The 18,447-nt window shown below is 44.5% G+C and overlaps 1 protein-coding gene across 7 annotated transcripts in view; it reads right to left on the reverse strand.

Moving 5' to 3' along the window:
- LOC126320879 (rho guanine nucleotide exchange factor 12) overlaps window positions 1–18,447 on the reverse strand; it is a 1,029,890-nt gene that overhangs the window by 294,640 nt on the left and 716,803 nt on the right. For all 7 annotated transcript variants that reach the window (XM_049994132.1, XM_049994128.1, XM_049994129.1 and 4 more), the window contains one exon: window positions 8,064–8,256. In XM_049994132.1, coding sequence (XP_049850089.1) covers window positions 8,064–8,256 — 193 coding nt within the window. The remainder of the gene's footprint in view (window positions 1–8,063; window positions 8,257–18,447) is intronic.

Raw genomic sequence — 18,447 nt, forward strand, 5'->3', positions numbered from 1 at the left:
GCTCGAACATCTGCGAAATGAAGCTTATGACAAACTACGGACAAAGAAGATGATGAGGGTGTAACTAAGGTTTCGAAACTCTTCGTGGAAGCTGAAGTGACTGACATATAATTTCTTAAATTTATCTTTTCGATCAAATAGTCGCAGTTTCCAAGTCACAGTAACACAAGGGCGACATCAGATAACATCTGATTGAGTTAATTAACAGTTAACGGGTGTAATGCGGGAAAAATGACCATGTACTGACCTCGTGCCAGCTGTTTATCGAAATGCAGTTTTATTTCCGGGACTTAGGAACTATGCGTTCATTCACAACCCAGGTAATAACCGACGCTTTAAGGAAGAAGCACAGAAGGGAAGAGTAAATTTCTGAGAACCAATGGTGTGTGTTTCTTATGTTCTTGCAGAAACTTTTATTTCTCATGTTGTTTAAGCAATGAATTGTAAATTACTCTATAAAGTGTCATGCTGGAGTTAGACTTCAACACCTAGCTCGCTGATATCAAACGGAAACAGGACGTGCTAGTAATTCTGTGACCTGTTAACAATAAGCATTAGTTTTTTTGTCTCACGTATTAAAGAGCTTGAAGAGTTAGCTGTTAAAAATTCTCAGGCGCGAAGGCACTTCTCTAGTTCTTTAACTTCTTGGATCCAAAAGCACAACGTTTCAAGTTTTGATTTTTTTATTTGTGTTGCCCTTTTGTATGTAGTTGCTATATAATTCCTGAAGGTATTTTCGTTCCGTCGTTACAACTCCAAGGAAATGTGGGTTTTTTTCCTGACCAGACCTGGTTCGCTTGCGCGTTTGGTGACAAAAAGGACGCAGACAGGTTTTGTTGTGCTTGTAGCGACAGAACCAAAGTTCCCTCGGGAGTTTCAACTTCTCCCACGTTTGATATAGTTATATTTACAGAGAATTTTTTGTGTACCTACTGTACTGAGCTATCGATGAGATTACGGATATTACTATTTGTCACCCTAATTTGAGTTAAATGTCTTTGTTCGCTTTTATTTCCAAGTCATTACGCATTTGTACTTGCACATCTGTAATCTCTAAAATATACGGGTATTGCATTGGATGGCGCGAGCTACTGGCAGTGGTAGTCACGAAGGTAACAGGATTACTCGCTGTTAATGCAATGACCAGCTATCGGAAACTGCGTTACAGCATCAAAACAATTCTCCGACCGGGAATTCGTGTGCTGTGTTAGGCTTGTTGCATCGACTCCACTCACTAGGCGCCACCAGTCAGCGAGATGACGCTAACACACTATTACTTTAGTCGGCAAAGTTCCGGATGCTATTGAAAAATGGATTGTTAAACAAAGGCACAAATGAGCGTTGCCTCACATACTGGAGCACACTCTGCAGAATAGTTGAGAATCGGCGCAGGTCCAACCTATCTAGAATGTGAGGGACCATAGTACACAGTGCAGCAAAAGGGTTTGCAAAGATAAGGAGCTCCCTGCGGGCCCAAGGCGATGAGTAAACAAGGGGTGCGGAGGATGCTTGTAACAGCGAAGGCCACACGCGCTCGAGAGCTACGAGCTGGCGGCCGCCTTTACGGGGGTAGGGTTGAGGGTTGGGAGACGCGGGAGGTGTTGGGAGGGGTAGGGGGAGCGGAGCGGAGGAGAGAGAGAGAGAGAGAGAGAGAGAGAGAGAGAGACCTCGTGTCTTGAAGTTCTACGTGCTACTGCGTGATCCCACTGACTACTAAATAGAGAGGTTGCAGTATGAGCACCTTAAGCAGTTAAGTGCTTCCACTACCACGGACGGAACTATTGCTTTATCGCTATTTGAAGTTGAATTTGAAACACAGTCCCTATTGTAACATATTTCGGGATCGAACCTTTCTTCTCGTTTCTGGAGCTATTGTGTACGCAAGGGGAATTAGTTTTCTCCAGGCAACAGGTAATGGTCTGATCTTTCCCTAATACTCTCGAACAAGTGTTGATCTGTGCATTAGCGGGAGCTGTTAGGAGCCAGCTGGAGTCTCTGTATAGTTAGTGGAGTACATTCCCAGACCAGAGGCACTTCTAAAGGTCCAGACAAGAAGCATAACCTTACATAAGAGCTCTAAGTGGGAGTAGCAAACTGCCAACGAAAATGCCTACATTCGTGAAACGTTTTAAGAGCTCACAAAATCAAAGATTCGACCGACAGACCTCGTGGGTTGAGAGAGACGTGTAGCCTCTGTGGTGGTGGTGCTTTCGTAGTTCACCTCAGAATTCTAGAGGTGATCCTTTCGTGCGTGACTGGGTTGTTTCTTTGTGTACTGAAATTTGTGACAATCCGAAACCGCGTTCCCAAAAGCTGCCATGAATTTCGAGTCGTGTAATTCTAGGTGAGTGTTGGAGTTCAGCGAGGGCGCACACGATCAAATTAGATTGTGGAGACAAGCAGCTAAATGGAAGGTGGTGTCTAGTAAACCAGGCATACTTTGCGATGTTGGTTTTCATTTACTTTAATGAATCAGATTCGTTTCCGTCGAAATATGAGCCATTTTAAACCGCATTCCTCTTGTGTTGTTGCGGAGGTTATTGGTGGGAGTTGATAGTAGACAGTTGAAACAGGTGTGTTAACTGTAGCGGTCTACTATTTCCTTTCTACTGGTACGATATCGGAACATTTCTGAGTTTAGTTGGATTGCTACAGTCCATTACTGACGTGGGAGTACTGCGAAGTTTAATTCTGTCTCGAGTGCCAAAGCGCATCCGACTACCCTTATCTGGACCCCATTGATCTGTGAAGTAGTGCGTGGCGCATTTGTTTCACGCGCTGCAAACCGCTGAGGTGGTACGGATTCCGGCCGCAGCCGCGTGTGCGACTTCACCAGACGCTACGGAAGCTCCGAGCCACTGGCGAAAAGGGCGTTTGACCGAAGTGAAAACCACACCAAAACTCTCGGTAATTCGATTAGCACTGTCTGGACAATAGGCAATAAGGGTGATCACAGTAAGGCAGATATGCTTCCGCTCTAATGTTTTAATCATATGTCACCTGAAGATGTGGCTTTTAGCGCCAGGAAACAAGTAGTTGTACAGTAATAAAGGACCCAGTACAGCTCAAGCGGTTATTAAGCCCCAGTGTGAATAAACATGGCTGTGGTTGCCCCACCTACTAGGCTGTCTGTAGATATGCTTATTACTTGATCTGTGTGTGTTTACAACGTCCTTTCACTGGTGTAACCTTCGTTGTGTTCACGTCATGCAGATCATCAATCGAACAGACAGATGTTATAGGTGAACAGCTGAATGAATGCCGCTGGCCATGCCGACGCGGCAGCGCGAGCTGGAGTGCATCATTCGGACATGAAAATGAACAGATTACTTTGCATTTCTGATAAATGGCTTCATAATAGCCACTGACAACGAAATGTTATGAAATGAATTTCAAGTAACATGTTCAACGTTGTTGATTTCCCATCCCTCACTCACTATTACGTTTTTAGGTTAGGATCGTCTGTATGCGACAGAATAAAGGCAATATTCGTTTTGCCAGACCCACTTCCTTTCAGTTTGTTAGGACATAATAATTGTACGATAGAACAGTAGGTAGGCTGTAAGTGCAACGTACAAATGTAAATGTGGTTCTCCCATCGCTAATAATACAACAAAACGAGCCGAAGTGCATATGGCCAAGCAAGGAATGGCTTTCTTCTGTTCTGTAACGTGTCCATCGCGCCACTGCTTAGTTTGCAGAGTAACGCACTTTGCAGAAATACTTAAGTGATACACAGTTGTGGACACGCATCACTAGAAGTGAGCAGTTTATTTTTCCTGGAATGCGAAGTCAATGGTTACTCCAGTTAAATGAAGATTATCACAAAGCAGGAGGCTGTTGTTTTCAATGGCGTTTTTGTTATCGTTAGAGGTTAAAATTAAGGCGCAAAATGTGCAACTTATATAAAGAGGTACGAACCAACTTCTAAAGACTCAAGGTCTCGTCCGTACTTGTCAGTTACTGCTGTACCTATATTGGACAAGGAGATAACGTCATTTTTAACTCGTAAAAATGCCGGAATGCAAAGCGATTTAGCAACTCCATGTAGCAGGTTATGGGACTGCTAGGCTCAAATTTTAGTAAAATCGACAACAGTACTAATTGACTTCTTTTAACCCTCACCACTTATATTTTCTTTGTTACTAATTGCTAGTCATGCTCGTAATTGCGTTCCATGTACTGAGCAACCGAACCGTACAGTAGACTTCACCAGAAAGCACCATTCAGTCAACCATGCGTCTACTGTATTATTAAATATCTGCTGCTTGTCTTCAATAAAGGTGACTTTTGACAGCAAGTACTTTTTTTTCAATCGGATTTCCTAACAATTTTCCCGTCCATAGCGAAACACACTTTTATGTTATTAGCAGCTTTAAACAAAGAGAAAGTTTTCTACTTTGAATCACTCAGGGGATCTGCAGCCATTAACCCCCGGTCTGTGTTCCCAAGTGATAACGCTCACGTTCAGGTGCAACGTTGTTGACACCATTAAGAACTGAAGTGACAGCCGATGCTGAAAATATTTTTGACAATCCACTGATGTGTAGTGGTACCGAACTGGACCTGGAGGGTTAGTCCAACGGCATTTTTTATGGTTCAAATGGCTTTGAGAACTATGGGACTTAACTTCTGTGGTCAGCAGTCCCCTAGAACTTAGAACTACTTAAACCTAACTAACGTAAGGACATCACACACATCCATGCCCGAGGCAGGATTCGAACCAGCGAACATACAACATACAACAGTCTGTCGGCTGGAAAACTGCTAGTCACGTCCAAATTACATATTTCGACATTTTTACATACAATTGTTGTAATCCTTCCAACGTGATCCTACTTTTTTTTTCGCCGCCATATTACATATCTCAATTCGGTTCCTTCTCACGCACTATCTCATTCAAGATGATAGAAGAATTTGTTGACTGTGTTTTTCCAAGCTATTTACTAATTTTATTAATTCTGTCTGGGAAATAAACCGAATCTCTGTTTTTAGCGACCATCGTAGTGTGAACTGCGTAATTTCACTAGTTTATATTCATATGCGGACATCATGCAAGGCACTTGGGAAGACTGATACAGGAACCAAGTTGACAATGTCGTCTTATCTCTTTAACACTTCGCGATTTTACTGTCCCTAATATCGCTCATTTTTGGCGTTTTGGTCATATACAGCTCCTTAGTTAGGTTTATGTCATTACCTTCATGGCTTTTCCGTGCAAACGCATACATATAGGTTAACCCATCTTTGAAATTCGATCTGGGTAAGAGAAAGTAAGACATTCCTTGGTTTGGAGGTGTTTCACTCAATTATTTTGCCTGTATTTTCTCCTTATCCTATCGTACGTAGTTCCGACAAGCAGTTTTCAGAGGGAGACTCATTAAGTTGTCTAATTTTCTGTCGGCTTGCTCAGTTCATTCTTCAGAATTTCTGGACCCTCTAGGTCCAGTTCAGTTTCACTACACTTCAGTTGATTGTCAAATCATGTTTTCAGCACCTGCCGTCACTTCACTTCTTAGTGGGATCAACGACGTGGCACCAGAACGTGAGTATTAACACAGGTGGACTTAGACTGGGGGAACGAATCCCCGCCTTCCTCCTGCCTATACTCATGATCTTTGGTTCTCCGAAAGCGGAGCTCCTACGTCTCGATAACGATCGTCGGTACTTTGATGTCATGGGTGTCATATTCGAAGTTCTTCATGGAGCTGAAAAAGCCTTTTCATTCATTTCAGAATAAGGAAACAAGGAACACAAAATTCAAAGCAAAGCGGAGTACGCGAAACATTCAGCAACGCCTGCTGTTTGTGCTTTTTGAGGTTGTCAGTACGACAAACGTGGTAGAGCAATACTTCAAACTAATGCCACGCCCCCTTTTACACACACACACACACACACACACACACACACACACACACACACTCACTCACACACACACTCACACACACACTCACTCACTCTGAACACCTGATCCACCCACGTTGATGCATGATGAAAGACTTCCGAACACATGGTCTCATCGCACGTACCGAATTTGTGAAACAATGGGTAGGAGGACTATCCACAATTTTGCCATCGACTGGCCTTTGAGATGAAATGCTTGCACCTTCAGTGCGCTTGTGTGGTTGGAAAATGAGACTCTTAAGGTTACGTTGCGACCTTCAGCTCTCTGTCGCGTTCACTAGTCTGTAATCAGCAAGCGATGGAAATAGACCAAGTTGTTCCATCTGCCGTCTGTTGCCTAGCACTTTCTATCACACGACTCCCGCAAGGAATGACTCCCGCGAGGAATGACTCCCGCGAGGAATGACTCCCGCGAGGAATGACTCCCGCGAGGAATGACTCCCGCGAGGAATGACTCCCGCGAGGAATGACTCCCGCGAGGAATGACTCCCGCGAGGAATGACTCCCGCGAGGAATGACTCCCGCGAGGAATGACTCCCGCGAGGAATGACTCCCGCGAGGAATGACTCCCGCGAGGAATGACTCCCGCAAGGAATGACTCCCGCAAGGAATGACTCCCGCAAGGAATGACTCCCGCAAGGAATGACTCCCGCAAGGAATGACTCCCGCAAGGAATGACTCCCGCAAGGAATGACTCCCGCAAGGAATGACTCCCGCAAGGAATGACTCCCGCAAGGAATGACTCCCGCAAGGAATGACTCCCGCAAGGAATGACTCCCGCAAGGAATGACTCCCGCAAGGAATGACTCCCGCAAGGAATGACTCCCGCAAGGAATGACTCCCGCAAGGAATGACTCCCGCAAGGAATGACTCCCGCAAGGAATGACTCCCGCAAGGAATGACTCCCGCAAGGAATGACTCCCGCAAGGAATGACTCCCGCAAGGAATGACTCCCGCAAGGAATGACTACTGGAAGAGTCAATGACGCTAAGACTCACTGTGTCTTGAGTAAGGGGGATGGGGTTTTATTGATCGCACTGTGAAAAAGCGGTGCAGAAAATTTAAGGCTGGTTGGGCGCATATGCATCATGAAACTGGTGAAGGGCGTACAGATTTTCCTAAGATGTGCCTCATATTGCGAGGAGAACCCTTTTAAGACTTTTACAGACAGACAGATTTGTGCACGGTGGGTACCAAAACGTCTATGCGATCTTCCGAAAACAAAGAATGGGTGAGGTCTTACGTTCCTTCACCACTACTATGAAAAAGGAAATTCACGCTTAACTGTTACGTCGACAACTAAATCATTAGATACGGAGCACAAGGTCGGATTTTGAAGTGGAGAAGGAAATCGGCCTTACCTTTCAAATGAGACTATACCGACATTTGCCTGGATGGATTGAGGGAAATCACGAAAAACATAATTCCGGATGGTCAATACGTTATTTGAACCGTCGTCCTAAGTGAGTGTCCAGTGTGCTAACCATTGCACCTTCTCGCCCCGTGGTACCAAGAAGAGGAATTTCTAAACAGAATCGAAAAGTAGGTGGAGTACGTGAAGAGTCCAAACACACTCCCAATAAGCTCAAAAAAATGCAAGCACGCGCTCTCGAACGGCAAAATTATGGTTACAATTTCTTGATATCGTAAAGGAATTTTGACAACAGGTTTCATGAGATTAACATGCGAGACTACTATGACATTACACGCTTATTGTGAGACACTTACGGAACTCCTACGGTCAATCCTGAATTGAACGGTGCAAAATGATTACTCAAAGAACCATCTCTCTCTCCGCGCGCGACGATGCGCGATCCTGTGCTCTAGACCGAAAGATGGGGAAACACTTTTTACCTAGGATATTTTTCAACATTCTCGCTATAATCCGGGTTTGGCACCAAGGTATTATCTTTTTTCCCTGAAGACGAAGTCCTAGCAGCCTATTGCGGTGAAAGACGCTGGCAACTGCCTGAAGAACAAGGTGGCGCCATTCTATGGCGAGGGGAAAAAACAAATTGGTGTTACGATACGACAAGCAGTTGAATTTGCGTGGTGACTATGCGGAGATGTGAAGTCGCGTGAGTAAAGCATTTATACAAAAAATATTACCTATTGTGCGGTTTCTCAATAGCCAGAGAGAGAGAGGTAGGTGTACTCACAGGTCGTGGTGCAGGCGGCCGTCGTCGTCCTCGTGGTGGGAGTGCCGCTGGTGGGGCGCACCGCCGCCGCCCCCGGCCACGGTGGTGCCGCCCGTGGCCACGGCCGCCGCCGCTGCCGCCGCCGCGTCTGCCCGCTCCTCGCTCTCTCGCACGGGGTCCGGTCGCCGGCCCGCGCCTCCAGCCGGCCGCTCGCCTGCACAACACACACGCGCTGTAACACCCCAAACGAGCTTATCACACGTCATCAGGTGCAGCTGCAACATTAACGCACATCTGTTTTCAATAGCGAGGGGTCAATTTGGAATACAGCCCTAGAAATGATAAAAAACGACAGGTTTGCAAGGTAGGAGCTGGAGGAAGCAAAGCTGTTAGGGCACCTTGTCAGTTGTGCTTGAGTAGCTCGGTCAGTAGAGCACTTGATCGCGAAAGGCAAAGTTCAGAGTTCGAGTCTCGATCCGGCACACAATTTTAATTTACCATCAAGTTTCAACAACACAGTTTAGGAAAACTATGCATGGAAAAGTATCATACTCATGGTATAGACCAACTGATGCGTATTGTTGCTTCATCAATACGCCAGTGCATTAAGCACAGGCATAAATTTCCCCACCAGCCGTAGGGATTGAAGGAATACTTGTTCAAGAAGCTAACAAATCAGAAAAAACTATTCGGTGCCTCTGCAGAGCGCAGTTACGCAATATTACTACTACGGCTAGGCTCTTGCAGGAGCCGACAAAGCAAGAAAATCAGAACAAGTGAACTCAACGACACCAAAAGGCGAAGAACTTTGCAGTAGACACTCATAAATATTCCCATCCACTTCAAACCAAACGCCCTCTCAGATGTTTTCAGATACTCGCCAACATTCTCTGTAGACAACCGAATTAGCCTCTGTACACGATCCCGCATCCTGACCACTGTAACTTTTGTTAGCTGTTAACTTCGAGGTGAAGAGCACTTCAGTGCCAAATGGGAGACCGAGTAGTTTTCCAGGGACTTTGTCTTCAGTAGCAGCAGGCGTCCGTTTGAGCTGGGATAGTCACCAGACAACTCGCGCCTACGCACTGCTGGGTCATTTGCTGGGTGACCATTATCTGCTAGCGACCAACTCCGACTAAAGTCCGAACAAGGGGATGTCGGAGCGCTCTATTGTTCACAGATTCCTGAGGGCCTTTACCGTTGTTGATCACGGCCCAGTGAGTGCCTACGCCTTTGACTTCGACCTTGCTGTGTGTTATATTGTGAACAGTATTCTTCTCGGCGTGGTAGGTGGCGACGACGAGTTGCGTGGCTGCCAGGGGCCGCGGCTCAAACACATTGATCGGTGGCGGCTTTGAGACGAAGACGCCTTTCACTGCTAACACGTGCTGTCCACCTGATGACCTCGGCACCCAGCCCACCGGAAACACCTCCTCATCGAGAAGCAATACGCGCCGCAATCCCGTTATGTAGCAAAATGAGTGAGTGATCATTGTGAACAGGAATGTTACATTAAAGGCTCGCTGAGCGGTTCCAGTTACCGCCATCACTAAACCCACGTCCACTTGAGGAAGTGGCAACCTTTTCCCGACCTACAAACGGCCAATTACTCCGCTACTGGTGGAGGCCACGTCCCGACCCCATTATTCAGATATCTTAAATGTCGAACAGTATCATGTTGGACCCTATACAGCACATTCCAGTTTAAGATACACATCGCTTCCAGTCAGATATCGAGAGCTGGCTGGAGCAGTATCAAGTAGCAGATATGCGACAATTCACACCAAGAAAGAGACACTTTTCAAGGAGGGGGAAGCAAAGTGTCACGCAGGAGAGGATACCAAACGAATGCGTCTCATAGTTAACACTTGTGCTATTGTTAGGAACAGTGCACCATCTTTTAACAGCGTGTCGTCCCTTGAAATAAATTGTGCAAGGTGCTGCGTGGGATAAATTAAATGGCCTCCAATACGGAAATCATGCTGGTCCACACAAATTCACTGAACTTTGTTTGACCTTTATGCTCTCGTCAGTCATATTCTGCACACTGCCTCCGCTGGCCCAAATCGCCCTGTTCACAACGGCACCAGAGAGGGACGCCCGTACACAAAACAAAATGAAAAATTAACAAGAAATATTTAAAAATTTATTGCAAGAAATTAGGCGATGTTTGCCAATACTTGCGTGAAGTGGACATTTGTACATCACAATACTGCATGTACTTCGTATATCGGCGCATTTTTTCCCTTTCTCCCTTTCGCTTAATGTGAATAATGGTGTACTTATGCAGAAACTGTAATTTATGTACAGAAAGACTTATCACGCCACAGCTATGCTTGTGTACATTATTGATCTGAGAAGTATGAGCAGCCTCCAATAGTGACCTAATAAAATATAAAGAAACTACTGGATGTCACAAGCATAGACGACCACCTAATCCAAAATTTCACTTTTTGTTCCATGCAAATGCAAAAGAAATTCGAAATCACCAAACACAGCATATTTTTACTAGTTTTAACGGGATTGTGCCGCATATGAAGAGCTCTTCGTTCTAACAGGAGTGAAATCGGAACGTTTGCCACAAACTACAAATTACTTTTATCTCTTCATCTGCTCGAGATTTTTTTGTGTTCAAATATTTACACACGGTCATGAAACTCGACCTTATTTGCTTCAGTGTCAAAAAGTTATAACTTTACCACAAATATCTTAGTAGGAACGTATTATTTTTACTACGGTCTCCAGTTTTACAGGGCCCCAGTGGAAACTACAACGTAGAGACGCGCCGCTCGTTTACGTAACAAATGCAAGAAAACGTCAGCTCTGTATCCTGTGTTTACTTACATATAGTGAATGCTACATACAACCAGTTTTTTTGTCGGAAGTACGCTCGAAATTTATTTTAGCATAAAAATGGAGGGTGTAATTTTAGTTCTACACATGCAAGAAATGCTTTAAAATAATTAGATCTGAGTTAATTCTATGGCAACATTCTCGTCCTAGCGAAATCCAACAGAAAACATATGCAATATGATATTTCATTATTATGAATCGATTATTTGTCACGGATGAAAGGTAGACACTACGACAACCATCCTACCCCTGTGACAGCCATTTTGGTTTATTTACGTACAGTAATACTGCGCTGTGAACATCTGTAACAAATCTTGGTGAACTAGTTTTCTTTGAAGTCGACAAATTAATACTCGTATTTTGAAATGAATCTTTGGGTGTATTCTGTGTTACCTTAGCTTCGTAGATTTTGCTTTCAGCGCTTAACTTCTATCAGAATCACCTATCTACAAGCTTTCGCACCAGTGATTGACTTATAAAATACTCAGCGTCTAAATACTTCACAGTGCCGAGTACACGGCAATAATCGTAATACTCATATTCTCTTTGAATACCACAGCGCATATACTAATTACAGCTGTAAGTGAATCAGTGATGTATTACCAAATGTCAGCGAAGCGAGCTTAAACGATGTTTTTTTAAATTTAAATTGCGTCGTTAATTCTAGTTTTCCCATGCAACTTGCATAAAAACAAATACTGAAAGCAAGAATTTGCGAAGCCTCCAAATGAACCACACTTTACAGAGAACTAAACAAGAATTTGGACCAGTAAGCTATTAGATGGACAGGTTCCATGTCACGAACTTTCGTAATGAAACTAAAGCGACGACTAAAAACGTGGATGACGAGCAGCCTTGAACTTTGCACTGTTCGCAGGATCTATTGGGGGAATTACCTCAAGATGAGCTGGCTGTGCAGCGTTAGTTACTCGATTACGGGTACATCATGGCCATATAGCGCAGCCAGCCCTTCTCTAATTCCATTCAGCAGGGGATAGCGGAGCACGCTGCCGCCTGCGAAGCGGCGCGCGGCTGCCCGCCGGACACTGGCCTGCCCGCCTTTATAAATAGCCCGTGGCGTCAGCGGACCCCCGCTGCAGTAACCAGCGCGTTTTAAAGCCTCGTCCTCCTCCCGCTGCTGCTCCGCCCGGATCCGCGCGTGCCGGGGGAAGCTTAGGCAGCTACGTAAGTGACAGCGCCACATGGCTGCCTGTGTCCTGCAGTCCAGTCCTGTTGTATAACATTCCGCGGATCACAGTCGCCACTTGGCGCCAAGACGTGAAAGTGTCTGAATGTTTTCAACTAAGTTAACACTTCCTCTGTGAAAAAACGGCGCATGCTGTCAGCTTACGTAGACTATGTGATCAACAGCTTCCGGACACCTGGCCGAAAATGACCTACAAGTTCGTAGCGCCCTCCATCGGTAATGCTGGAATTCAGTACGGTCTTGGCCTACTCTTGGCCTTCCTGACAGCTTCCACTCTCGCAGGCATACGTTCAGCCACGTGCTGGAAATTTTTTTGAGGAATGGCAGCCCATTCTTCACGGAGTGCAGCACTGAGAAGAGGTATCTGTGTCAGTCGATGAAGCCTGACACCAAGTCGGTGTTCCAAAACACTCCAAATGTGTTCTGCAGGATACAGGTCAGGACTCTGTGCAGGCCAGTCCATTACAGGGATGTTACTGTTGTGTAACCACTCCGTCACAGGCCGTGCATTATGATCAGATGCTCGATCGTGTTGAAAGATGCAATCCAGATCCGCCAATTGCTCTTCAACAGTGGGAAGCAAGTAGGGGGCTAAAACAGCAATGTACTCCTCTGCTGTGATAGTGCAAAGCAAAACAAGGGGCTCAAGCGCCCTCCATGAAAAACACGACCACGCCATAACATCACCGCCTCCTAATTTTACTGTTGGCACTACACACGCTAGCAGATGACGTTCACCGTGCATCTGCCATACCCACATCCTGCAATCGGATCGCCACATTGTGTACCGTGATTCGTCACACCACACAACGTTTTTCCACCGTTCAATCGTCCAATGTTTACGCTCCTTACACCAAGCGAGGCATCGTTTGCCATTTACCGGAATGATGTGTGACTTATGAGCAGCCGCTCAACTACGAAATCCGTTTTCTCACTTCCCGCACAACTGTCATAGTACTTGCAGTGGGTCATGCAGTTTCGTATTCCTGTGTGATGGTCTGGATGGATGCCTGTCTATTACACATTACGACCCTCTTCAACTGTCGGCGGTGTGTCCGTCAACAGAGAGGTCGGGCTGTACGCTTTTCTGCTGTACGTGTCGTTTCACGTTTCCACTTCACTAGCAAATCGGAAACAGTGGACCTAGGGACGTTTAGTAGTGTGGAAATCTGGCGTACAGACGAATGACACGAGTTACACCCAATCATATGACCACGTTCGATGTCCTTGAGTTCAGCGGAGCGCCATATTCTGCTCTCTTACGATGTCTAATGACTACTGAGGTGGCTGATATGGAGTAGCTGGTGGTAGGTGGCAGCACAATGCACCTAATACGAAAAACTTAAGTTTTGGGGGGTGTCCGGATACTTTTGATCACATTGAGTTTCTAGTGTCAGTCTATCTCCAAAATTCCAGACATGTAACCACACAAATATAATTTCGACTCAGAAATTAAAGGCGTCGGCAGGAGACAGTGCTAACCTCCAACTTCGTAACAGCGTGTCTCTGAAAACACTACTGTTGTGTTTTCCCACCCACCACTTACTGTCGACAAGTAAGTAACTTCGAACACTGACGAAAAAAAAAGCAACAACAAGGACTTTTGCGACATAAACGAGAAGTCGGTAAACTTGTTCCTATATCTGAAAACTGATGTCTGAAAACTGATGTCTGTTCAAATTTTTCGCCAGTACCGTAAGAGTGGCGGTAGTAGAGACATTATAAGGATGCAAATCCAGTTTGCTTTAAATACACGCTGTAATGGTAGTGAGCGTTAGTTACCTTTGGACGTGGTGAGCTGATGTTCGTCATGAATGTCTTAAGGCGTCGAGGAAGTCACTATTATCAGCACCTTACTAAGTTTGAACAATATCGTTTAATATGGCTACAAGGAGCTATATATTCCTTCTGCAATAATCCAGACAGTTTTGGCAGGAATCTAGCCGCTGTACATGATTGCTGGCATGGGAAAGTACGGCAGAAGAACAGCGGGCTCTGGACGGCCACGTGGCACTACCGAGAGGGAAGACAATCTTGTTCGGCGTGGGGCTCTGGCGCATCGTACTGCAGCTGCAGCAGCAATCTGAGCAGCAGATGGCACCACAGTGACACAACGAGGTGCTACAAATCGTTTACTACAATGACATCTCCGAGCCACAATCGCACATTCCACTTACACCAAACCGCCGCCATTGCGACTTCGGTGGTGTCAACCCTACTCCCTTACAATAGGGGGAGTAAATCAGCCTGGAATTTTTCAAAATGAACGATTTCAGCAGTAGCCCAGCATATTTAGGGAAACTATGAAAAACTGAATACGCATGGTCGGAAGGAGATTTGAACTGCTGTCGTAGTGCCTGCGAGGCAGAGTCCTACCACTTCGGCACTCAGAAGCGAAGAACTAAGGAACGAGTCTTGTGTCTTGAGTCAGGTCAGCGATTTGCTAAAAAGTGCAACTGTTCATTTGATCTCGGACTGTCCATTCGCAATGACAATGAACGAAAGAACTGCCTTTTGAAATATTTCTTGTCGGAAATAGGACAAAATGGAGAACTGGGTCATAGGTCTATTGTTAATACAAAATTTAGTACAAAGATGTTTCTCTGATGCCCTAAACTGAATACATGTCACCCACCGTGCGTAACATTGAAGTTTCAGACTGGTCAGAGTCTCTACGTAACTCAGAGGCTCCAGAAACAAGTACGCAGACTTGGTTTGCAGCGAACATATAGAAGTCAGACACTGCTTCCAAAATTCATGTATGAAGATTCTGCGAATGGTTCGCGCAGGGGTTTCTTGTTAATGCTTACACACATTTTATGCCATTTTAATGGCCCTTTTTCAATAATATATAACAACGCCCATGTACCTAGCAAGTATTCTGTATGTAATGAACGTTAGTGGGTTCAGTACGAGCTCGATCCCTCTTGCTTCATATAAAAACAGATTCGACTGCAAATAGTGATGCCTCAAGAGGGCGCTGGATGGAACTGTCCAATATGGTGCTTCTGATGGGTAATTATAATGAGAATGTTCACTATTTTGCAGCCGCAACGAGGAGTGCTGCATCACATTACCTTTTATATCCTGAAGTGTGAACAACTGCCATAAAACGTTTAAGTGTCTGAACAATGTTCGCCTTTCTTTCATTTGTGCGTTTCCTGTTTGAGATTAAAATATTGTCTTAAATGGAAACGATTGTTTCCAATACCCATCTTACCGACATTTGTACTAAAAGCCGCACGAAATCATTTTTAGGTAAAGGAGATCCCAGGCTGAGAATCAATGGAAGAATCCTTACGAGTAGTCCACCATTCACGAAGAAAGTGGTGTACATATGCGCACGCATGGCGAAGCAGCGAGCACAGACCAGTATAAATATACGATGAATGAATGAATGAAGATACTGTATTCACTAGGCTTTGGCAGAGGATATGGCAAATTTAGTGTCGTTCACAAGAAATTTTTATAGGTTATAGTCAGCAAATTACATGTATTTTTTTATTAGAACTATATACATTTTTCTGTGGCATTTGAAACAAGCTTGTAAGATAATTCAACAACGTTTCATGTACGCGATTTGATGAAATACTACTAGATAATTCTGGAGAAACAATACTGCCCGTTGAGTTTCATGTAGAGTTAATGGAGCAGAGGCCGATGTTGTGAGGCTTTCGGGAGTCGTCAGTGTTTCCTAGCAGACCTCTACGTTTTATTTTTCACCACAGATAAAAAATATAGAAGTGTTGCGTTTAGTGAGTATGCAGACAATTTTGCGTTTCCTGAACGAACTTTTTAATGCCCTCCAAATAATCTATTAACGGTGTCTATCATTACATGTGCAGACTGGTACTGATATTCGTTATGTTGGTACCCCACTGACTGACATGTGTCCAGTGAGATGTCTTCCAACAACTGCGGCGGCATCGTACCTTAGGAATTCAAGGTACTTGAGTCTATTTAGATTCCCATAAGTAAAACAGAGACCAATCTACATCTACGAATGTTTGAATGGTTCTGTGCGTGCAGTAATTATTCTATTCTTATCCTCATGATCCCTATGTGAGCGATACGCAGGAGGCTCTACTATACCCCTAGTGTCATCATTTAAAGACGGTTCTTCATTGTTAAGAGACTTTCTTGGGATAGTTTACGTCTACGTTCAGGGGTCTTCCAGTTCGGTTCTTTCAGTATTTCTGTAACACTCTCTCGCGGATCAAACAAACCTGTGACAATTCGTGCTGTCCTCCTCTGTATACGTTCAATATCCCCTGTTATTCCAATTTGTTACAGATCCCATACACTTGAGCAATATTCTAGAACCGTTCACAGGAGTGATTTGTAAACCATCTCCTTTGTAGACAGATTGCACTTCCCACTATTGTATAAATAAATCGAGTCTACCACCTGCTTCATCCACAACTAAGCCCGTGAGATCAATCCACGTCATATCCCAACGGGATGTTACACCTGCGTATTTGTACGAGTTGGCCGTTTCCAGCGTTGTTCTTTGATATTATACTCATAAGATAACTACGTTCTTCGTTTTATGAAGTGCACAATTTTACTCGTACATTTCTGAACATGAGAGCAAGTTGATAATCTCTACCATGTTGAAGTCTTCAGAATAGATAATTGCATCATCTGCAAAAAGCGCGATATTATTATTAATATTGTCAGCAAGCTCATTAATTTACAACACGAATAGCAAAGGTCGCAATACACTTCCCTGGGGTACACCCGAAGATGCTTCTACATGTGACAATGACTCCATCCAAGATAACATACTGTGTTCCCCCTACCGAAAAGTCTTCAAACCAAATTTCACTCAATAGCCCATATGATCGTACTTTTTGACAATAAGCGTTAATTTGTCACCGAGTCAAACGCTTTTCTGAAATCAAGAAATACTGTGTGTACCTGACTGCTTTCATCCAAAGCTTTCGGTATGTTATGAGAGAAAAGTGAGATTTGGGTTTCACACGATGTTCTCGGAATCCATGCTTGTTGGCACTGAGGTAGTTATTCTCTTCTTCATTATGTTTAAGCTCAAAGTATGTTGTAAGTTACTGCAACAAATCAGTGACGCGGGTCTTGGAAAAAGAAAAACGCATAAAACGTTTACGGAACAAGAGCGTCCTATTTATCCACTTCTTTGAGTCGACAGACGATAAGTGCATATTGCGAGGTTTACTTTCCCACGGTTTGTGAACGATGCTTTTTGCATCGATATGTCGCACCACTTTTCATAGGTAACACTCTGAGAACTGTAACCAATTTCCCAAGTCCCTGCAGTGAAGGTGTAAATGCAGCGACATGTGAAGGGATAAAAAGCGATGGAATGTAGTGTTCGCAGAATACTCCTTTGGTTTATACCTCTCGTACTTACAAGATGCATTTTGTGTTACTGCTGCTACAATGTTAGCTTACTGTTGTTTCAGTTGCTCTCTGTTTTCTTGCCGTATTGCCAAAGACATATCGTCAGTAGTTGGCAAGATCTGGATATTCTTCACAGGACACAACTATAGCGCTTCTGTAACTGTTTGGCGAAGTTTCGCCTTAAGCGATATTTACTTTTTCAACTGCCGTGCACACTGTGAAAGTCTCGCTCTGAGATTTCCACGAAAGTAGTATACAGACTGATGGGCTTCAAGCGCACAGATAAACATATAAGCCATACCTGACTTACGTGTTTGCTTATATTTGGTATATTAGGGCAGGCATTTGTGGAACCAATTCTTCTGACGGCGGGACAGTGACCGGGGTTTGAGGCGCTGTTATCTTATTTGATCGAGTCCCGCACATGGTAAGTCGCTGAACTTGTCTTAAAAGCTTCTTTCAAATAGCACAGGAAAAGTATATAGTTCGAATAATAAAAAATAAATGTCGGAACTAGGCGACTATTAACGATATAAATTATTCCGAAAGTCAGGGAAGTCCCATATAGTCCGCTGTAACTTTGCAACTTCCGCACCTCGATATGATATATTTCTACATTCTGGATACATGTGGGGCGGCCTTTCTTAACTGATGGGTGGGAGAGGGGGGGGGGGGGTGGAGAGGGGGTAGCAGATCTTAAAAACGGAGTGACATTCCTGGGATCGTTCACTACGTACAAGAGAGTTACAAAGAAGCAGAGTTTGTCAGCAGGACAGCTCTAAACGGCCTTCACACGCGGGAGCCTACCGGCTGGTTCGGCCTTGGACCCGACCGAGTCGCACCCACGTCGAACATCGAGCACCTGCAGCACGGTGCTTATGTCCAAGTCACCTTTTTATTATCCTACCAATAAACAGATACACGAATTAAGGTAACACTTTCTGTAGTATGTGCCTACTCACTGCA

Source organism: Schistocerca gregaria, chromosome 2 (assembly GCF_023897955.1).
Source record: "Schistocerca gregaria isolate iqSchGreg1 chromosome 2, iqSchGreg1.2, whole genome shotgun sequence".
Taxonomy (NCBI): domain Eukaryota; kingdom Metazoa; phylum Arthropoda; class Insecta; order Orthoptera; family Acrididae; genus Schistocerca; species Schistocerca gregaria.